General features: G+C 38.0%; 1 protein-coding gene across 1 annotated transcript; it reads left to right on the top strand.

Annotated features, from left to right (window-relative positions):
• Positions 1–2,762: 2,762 nt before the first annotated feature.
• Positions 2,763–8,484, top strand: spata7 (spermatogenesis associated 7). The gene is made up of 11 exons (XM_069661723.1): positions 2,763–2,805; positions 3,919–4,008; positions 4,158–4,205; positions 5,377–5,480; positions 5,624–6,090; positions 6,180–6,225; positions 6,534–6,652; positions 6,757–6,804; positions 6,929–7,006; positions 7,160–7,217; positions 7,321–8,484. Exons 1-11 carry the CDS (start codon positions 2,763–2,765, stop codon positions 7,963–7,965), a joined length of 1,746 nt encoding a protein of 581 aa, XP_069517824.1. The 3' UTR covers positions 7,966–8,484.
• The last annotated feature ends 93 nt before the right edge of the window (positions 8,485–8,577 follow it).

Raw genomic sequence — 8,577 nt, 5'->3', positions numbered from 1 at the left:
CAAATGCACGATCCCCACCAGGATTAGGACCGCATTTGCCAGGCAGCTTTAGTTACTCGTTACTTTATAAATTACAGCTTCCTTTGCAGTGTCAACTGTGTATCTCCAAAATTGGGTGATTGTTGAAATTATAGCCCTGCTTTGCTGCAGTATACAAGTAAAGCCTAATGGTGTTTACAAGTCTTTACCAGCATGAGAAAACATTAGGAAGTCGTCGTGCAGTGCGATTTAATTTAAGAGTCTCGCATTAAATCAAACTGTTAAGAGAAAAGAATTAAAAACATCACTTCATCATAAAGTCTGTGTCACGTGTTGCCCGGCTCACTACCATTGAGTAATTTACAGGCCTTTGCTGGTGACGTGAGGGGTTAAAAGGTCCATCAAACAATACAAGGAACACGGCAGAAAAAAACACAATATACCGCTGACAGAATGTTCTCATGACCAACGTGCACTCAGTTTAATCATACTTTATATTTGTTGCACTCTGTTTTCCCACATTGGTCAGTTTTTGCAAAATGCCTGTTGCAAAACTGAGTGCCCAACACCAGTAATGCACCTATAAATCACGACTGGATGAGAAATACAATAACATCATTCTTTATACTGGCTCTTTTTTTTGGCGGTGGAGACTCTGATCCAGACAGTCCAGTAGGAACCAGGGATGTGTCATGGATTAATAGATTTTACAGTTTAAGGGCCCTAAAGAGCTGTTTTCCAAGGGTGGTGAAATTATAGCTGCTGTCTTGTCTCCTGCGTTTAAATAACACTATTAGTAATGCCGTTAAATAAAAAAAAGTTCATAGAAATTGTAAGGCCACTTCTGTGTAACTCTGCTCTTAATTGCAAGGCACAGGGGCTCCAAAATGCATGCCCACTGTGTTTTATGACCAATGCGGACAATAAAGGCTGGCTTTTCCTGCAGTTTATTGGCTTCACACTGGCTCTGTTTGTTTCTTAATGTGGCTCTAAAAATATCACATCCACACTCAAAAACCTCCAAATGTTAAAAGCACAAATATTCATGGAATGGGACGTTAGTCATTCGGTCTCGCCAACATTTTTGTGCTGTTGTGAAATAGCATCTCTTAGCATTTGATTCATATACTCTTTATATTTTATGTGTCATTATATTTGAGTTGTTGTTTCTTTATTACTCTTATTTTGTAATTTAATCTGGCGCTAGAATTTCCTTTGTGGTTACTAAAGGTCTATCTTATCTTATTTTATCTTAATTGATTCATAATTTGGATAAGTATTAGTCTGTTGGATTTTTATTCATTCTGTTTTAATTACATTTTCTCAGTTTTCCCAGTAAAGTGAGAGGTGTGTGGGTGTTTCTCAAGGCAAATGGGGATGGGCGGTTTGTGGACTGCGGTGAAGTTAGTTTTAAGCTGGATATTCGACAGACTTTCACTTGCTTTCTCACTCGGCTTCCCCCAGAGTTGGTAGAGGAAGGACGGTGAGCTGAATTCTGAGCCCTCGCAGTTAACAGACAGAGCATGACTTAGGGACCGTCAATAAATTATTGCTAAATGGACACAAAACTGATGATTTTATAATGTGTCCATGACTTGCCCTTTTAAAAATTAGGATTACAATTATACAACTAAATTGTTGCCCACTAATTGAAAATGCTTAAGTTAAATGTTTTATACATTTTTTTTTTTCAATAGCCTCCATGTCATGTGCTGCAGTGTCCTCAAATCAATGTCAGATGTTAATGCTCACTTGGACAAATAAGACACACCTCATTATATTGGATTTTATTGCTGCTAATATTTTGAATTAATATTTTTATGGAATTTATTTTTTTCAATAGCCTCCATGTCATGTGACCTAGTGTCCTCAAATCAATGTCAGATGTTAACATTCACTTGGACAAATAATCAGAATCAGAATCGAGGTTTGAATCCAAGTTGGTTCACACATACAAGGAATTTGTTTTGGTGATTTTGGTGCAGAACAATTAACACAGAGCTAGAATACAAATAAGTAAATGACTTAAATAGAATAAGAATAATAATGAAAAGCAATATGTATAATACAGAATATGTACAACAGGTGTAATTAAAAACTGGACAGATGTGCAGGATATTGGTGAGTGTAAAAAGCTTAGAGTATAAAATAAAAAATAGTGTAGTGTACAGACAATATAGATAATATAAAATATAATGGTAATTTAATTGGCAAAAAAAGCCATTTTCTTGTTCAAAAAGATTTATTGAAAATAAATGAATAACACTTAAGCATTTAAAATTAGAGGGCAACACGTACCCAGTTAAGTTTTCCTTTTTTTATTCTAATTTTTATTAGGGGAAGTCATGGACGTTTTATAAAAACATAAGTTTTGTGTCTGTTTAACAATAATTTATTGATAGTCCTTAAGTCAAGCTCTGCTTGTTCAGTGCTTAGAGTTCAGCTAACCGTCCAACTCTGGGTGAAGCCGAATGAGAAATCGTCGCTGGCTCCCCGAGTGAATGTCTGTCGAATATCCAACTAAAAACTAACTTCACCGCGGTGGTTTCTGGCTTGTTCTTCCTTACGCATGTGCGTGATGACGAAGCCAATCCTAGCAACCAGCATGGCGACAGGGAAGCTTTGCTTAGCCTCTCATCTGCTAATAATCTAGCTTGTATGAGGTTGTTACCTTTACGTTAGATTGTTGTTTTACTGCGTGAAAATGTTTACAATGAAATACACGGTATTTTCTGGTAGTCTCCGAACACTGCCGCCGCTGCCTCAGCATATTTCTGTGGAAAATGGGATACGCTGAGTGTGACATTGTAATGGAATCGAGAACAGGTTTGCAAATACTGTTAGCATCAGTTAGCTATTTGGCTAGTTAATCTGTAGAAGGAAGCAATTTTAAATTGTGCTTAGGCAGCTATCTCAAGATAACCTCACGATGGCCGTGCAGGATTTCACTAATGCGGTTTGAAGTGGCCAGCCCTTTACTCACATTGTTTGTCCTGAAGACTGAACGCTTTGAAATCGAAGACAGTAATGTTAGCTTTAAACTCGCCAACGTTGGTTTACGTGAGATTGCATTAGTTAATATAATCTATTAAACTCAAGTTGTTTTTTTTTGTGTGGAATATAACGTTTAACATTTACACCATTGTACTATAGTTTAGTTTTTGCTGTATTGCAAACCCGAAATAAAGTTATTCAACCGATATGCCAAAATATTTAATAAGTTCAAATCAAATTAAAATTTACCAGTAGCATTTTTATACTTTTTTTATACTAAGTCTTTTGAAATTCTGTATTGCATACATCACATACTTATTGATTAAATATCTGATCTCAACTTACATGAAGAAATAATTGAACCTACATTGTTCTACTAATGAATAAAATACTAGAACAGAAATGCACAACACTGGAGAAATAGTAAATACCATCTTTAAAGGACTGTAAGTGTTACATTTTTCATCAATGTAATAATACTCAAGATACCTCAATATTTAGAAACTACATTTTTGGTAGTATAATCAATAAAATGTAAGGGGGGAAAAAATGCATTCCGATCAAAAGTTACCAACACCTGAAGCCAGGTCTTCAAGTGTCTAAAAAATAGTCTCAATATTTAAAAAAAGTATGGAGTTTACAATGATATACAAAGTAAGAAATAGTAAATCTCCCATTTGAAAAGCTGTATATGATATGAAAAGCTAGCTACATAATTTTCTAAACAAACCTTTTGATTGTTTAGTTGACTAAGGGAGTTAAATAGTGCTCATCCATCCTTTTCATTTTAGGGAGTCTATCATCTGGGCGGGGTAGCAGCTCTGCTGGGAGAGGGCAGACTTTGAAGAGTAGCCGTAAGTATTAAAATGTGTACTTATATTTGTCATTATATCATGTGAGCATCATTTGACAGCGTACACTGTATGTTGTATCTTGTGTTTTTAGCTTTCTGCCCTCGCTCCTCCAGCAAGTTGACACAGTCCATCATTAAGGACCATATGGTTTCTCATTACAAAAAGGTTTACTCAGCAAAAGGTGAGCTTCATGGTACATACATCACATTACATTTACATTCAGTAGACCAAACTAAATCAGCTCCTGCATACATATTATGCTTGTATGTCGAAGTGATTAAAACTTGCATCTCTGTTGCATAATAACGAGGACCTTGCCTTGTTCCACAGCTGCCATTGATGCCTCAGTACCCAAAAGCTTGATACACAGTGTGAAGTGTAAGTATCAAATGTTAAATTATTGATAACTTCTTAATTTTTTATGTATTTTTATAGGTAATACAGTTCCCATTGTATCACACTCAAAATATTTTTTTATTACATTTTCCGTCTGAACTCACTCCTTGCATCAGCTTTCAGTTGTTCTAGAAGATGTGAATCATAGAACAGGCAGCGGCCTATTGCTGCACTTACGTCATCCTTAATAATCAATAGTAAGTACACTGCTGGCATTAATCTTATTACAGTACAGGATGCAACTCATCAGCTTCCTCATCTTTACTGGTAAAAGCCATGCTCTGCTCTTAGGACTGTGCTGCCACAATGGTTTTCTTGACCCTCACATACTGTACCTCGTAAATTAAAGGAGCAATTCGCCCCTGGAAAAAAACACTGTCAGTCAAAGCTGGTGTTCTCTGTAATCGATAGAAGCAATAATATTTGAAATTGGTGCCATAGCTGTGGAGAAAGTTGTACAAACAGCTTGTGGGGTCGCCCATTCTACATTCCTACAACACCCAGCGTGCATTGCGCCCCCTCCCTCTGAAAGGAACGGCCCAGCGAAAGACGCTGGAGTGAAATACTACAGTTTTTGCTGCAGGCAATGGCTCAGAGCGGTACAGAATCCAAAATACGATGAGAATATACCGGTGGAACGTCAAAAAAATCTTCAGACCTGACGATTTTGAGCGAGACATGACATCGGAGGGCGTCCTAGATTGAGGAAGTGTAGTTTAGCAAGCTCCCTGGCTCCCTGATCATGCTATTATGGCCAGACTACATAAACCGCGTTATCTGGTGGAGGTTTTCCAGGCCCCATTGGAGAAGTGGATAGCATCCTCCTAAGGCACAGAGCCAAATTTCATTTTTTATTTTACCATAATGGCATTAGCTCCCCATAATATCATGATAGGACTGAGGTTGAACTGGCCCTTTAAGCGCAATGAGGGTTTGCGTGTTCCATAGGGGATGCCCCAAGGTCATTTAAGGACATATTTTTTCCGAACCCATTGAATGTATAGAAAATCAACATGTATAACGGTGTTAAATTATCTAAAATCTCTTTTAAATAACATGTTGCATTCTGGGAGAAATTGCTTTGCTTCCATTGATATTTACACAATGCAGAGTATTTTTCACATCTGTTCATATTTTCATTGCCTGTTTACAGACAATGACCAGATTCGACAGGAGCGGTTGCGGAAAGGAGGTCGTCCTCAGTCAGCACACTCCCTCTCTCAGAGGGATAGCAGAGCCTCCTGCTCCTCAGCCCAGGTAAGAAGGCATGACAAATGTGTTTCTCATTGCCTTATATATCTGATGCAGCCTGCCGTGAGCTGTCAAAAAAAGGCTGCTTTAGTTTTAGTTCAGAATTTTTCTGTGTACAATATCTGACTCAATACATGTTTGCCTTTTAGAGCACATCATCCGTGCAGTATGATGAAAGCCCCTACCTCTTCTCAAGGAGTTCCATGGTCTCCAGCCCAAGATTCAACACTTCCTTTCATGCCAAGGAAACGGTTTATCCATCATTTAAAGTCGGCCCACAGAGCCACTCTCATCACACTCGCCCAGCGTCAGAGATTAAGTACCGCAGCCCCGAGGCAACTTTACGCAGAAGGCAGTCTGCGTGTTCACTGGCAGCTATGGGAGATCACAGTTGCTACAAGACCTTCCAGGATCCTGTTCAGAAGACGTACAGCGGAGACTTGCTTCAGAAACATTCACAGCGCTTTACCTCAGACAAACCTTTCACCCCTAAGACCCTGAAATCAGATAAGAGTTCGTACCTGTCAAAATATCGCTACTACAGAGCACCACCGGGAAAACCTACTCAGGATTGCACTAAGTCAAGATTGATGCGACAAGAGACGTATCATGGAAGGTACTTAGAAACATCTTGTTAAATCTCAAAGGAGAGCAGAAGATCTTCAAAACAGTTCACTTAACTTGAATTCTATCTTTTCAATGCAGCACAAAAACCAAGGACTACACACATGAGCTTTATGAGCCATCTCAGGTAACTTCAATGATCTTATTAAGAAACATGATCAAATGCATCTACTTTTCCTGTTTAAGTCATCACAAATGTCCATCACATCTCAAAGTGATGTCTTAATGTGTGATGTAGCAATTACAGTTTTAATGTTGTAGAGTTGATGTTGCTTAATTATTTAATGGAAGATGACTGCAGCAAGTGCAGCATTACCCAGACTAATGTGAAATACCAGAGGACATACAGTTTCCAAGTATGAAACTAGCAGGGTGATTGTACTTGCTGCTGCAGTGACTTATCTGGAAATGTTTTCTTTATTGCCATGTAATAAGGGATTTAATACAGAGCACGAGTGGTCTGAGGAGGAGTTCAACGGCACATCTTTCACAGCATCTACACATCAGAGTCGAGCAAACAGGAGCAGAGACGGTGATTTCTTTCACTCATCCAGGTAAAACCTTGAAATTAAAGTACTGACTTGCACTTCAAATCTAGTGTTATACTTTATGTATTTTCTGTTTAGATATCTAAAATAATTGAAGTGTCGTCTTTCAGGGTTTCACCAAGCGGAAAGTCTCCCATAATGAAGAGTATATCTACAGAGTGAGTTCTCTTCCATAATGTCTAATACATATTGCACGGTTGGTAAGGATTTGACAGTGTGATAATTCATCTTAAGAGCTATCTTAAATCATTTGTCTCAAATTTTTTCTCTGGTTTTCAACAGGGAGGAAGAATTAATGTACCTCGAATTCATCTCTGCTGTAACGGGGGATATCTTGTCCAGGGCGCACATTTCTGACAGGTTTCACTGTTTTCTACTACTTGAGATGTTGAAATGTCTATGCTTTATGTTAGCTTACAGATATTTACAGAAGACATGCATCATGTGTCTCCAAATTGATTACATTGTTAAACATTGGCTCATGTCTTTATCTGTGTCTGTATCCTCTGCAAGGGTCCTAGACCAGGTGATGAAGCGACATATTGACATGAATCGGCGTCGGCTTGATGAAGTGAGTATGCAACTGCAGAATTCAAAATATGTTGATAGCTATAAATGAATGAAAAGGTTCTTCAACATTTTCTCATGCATGTGATTACATTGTTTGTTTGTAGGGTAAAATGCGCCACCTTCTGGAAGTTCTGCGTAAGGATTTTGAAGAGCCAACTGAAATATCAACCTCCGGCACAGAGCCTGAAAACAATGAGAATGGTCTGCTTGATACTTTCCTACCACATCTGGAATCACGTAGAGAAAAAGGAAAGACCAAAGAAAACAAGGACCTGTTCTCCTATACTTCACTAATTAAAAACTCTGATGCGCAAGATTATGCTGATCAAATATCAGTGTCTACACCCTTATGCTCTTCTGAAAGGACTGCTTCACCAACAAAAACCATTGAAAACAATGGAGAGGATGACAATCTGGAAAAGGGCATTACCTCTCCTTGGCTCAGTGAGCATGTTCCCGATAATACAGGAGTCAGTGAAGAGGACTTCAATCAAAATCAAATAGACACAACTGCATCAAACAAAGAAGTCAGCAATGACAGCCAAGAATGCAGCACTGTAAGCAGTGACAAAGCATTTCATGAAGACAAGGCTGAGGACAGCTATGACGGACAATCTGAAGAGCTTGCGGATTTGGGGAAAAGTTTCTCAGAGTCGCTTCGTGTGTCCAACAATACACAATACAACAATGTGGAGACCACTGAGCAACATGCAAACACAGTTTCTTCTGTCAGTGATGATGAGTTCTAAGTTTAGTTGTACTCAGGGATTTAATGATGTTTACTGTTTTGGTTAGTGTGAGTGTTTTTGCAGAGACATTTCTAAAAGTATAGTTTTTAAATTGTGATTTTATTCTCATGGTGTTCCTCATAGTTTTTATAAGTTTACCCAAGTTGGTGTGTGCAAAAACGGTTTTGCAAGAGCATCAGAGACTTGATTGTCTTATCTGAGATGTAAACTTAGCAGATAGCAGTAGAAGTGGAGCTTCATTTGGCCTCAAAGGTTATACTCTAAACATTTTTAAAATGTGTGACCCGTGGTAACTAGTATTATTAGCAAATTTGCAAAGGATAATCCATAGCACTGCATTGATATCAGATATGTGGAATTAGTAGCACCCTTTTTCATGAGTTAATTTCAGGGTATGTATCTGCAGTTTTCTTTGCTACATTTTCATTACTATAAAGAAACTTGCCAGTTGTTTGAATGTTTGACATATGCCTGATATGTAGCTACAATAAGTTGTCTGTCACCAGAAAGTGTCTTTACTACTGCAATAAATTTTCTATTCTTCTTTTTCTTGTATTTTTGCACAGATAAATAACACTGCGTTATGCCTATAAACTTACTCAGCCTGCAAAT

Source organism: Semicossyphus pulcher, unplaced genomic scaffold (genome assembly GCF_022749685.1).
Source record: "Semicossyphus pulcher isolate SPU_LCO1_2020_fin unplaced genomic scaffold, fSemPul1.0.p SCAF_14, whole genome shotgun sequence".
Classification (NCBI taxonomy): Eukaryota; Metazoa; Chordata; class Actinopteri; order Labriformes; family Labridae; genus Semicossyphus; species Semicossyphus pulcher.
This window is presented reverse-complemented; position numbering and strand designations above follow the sequence as displayed.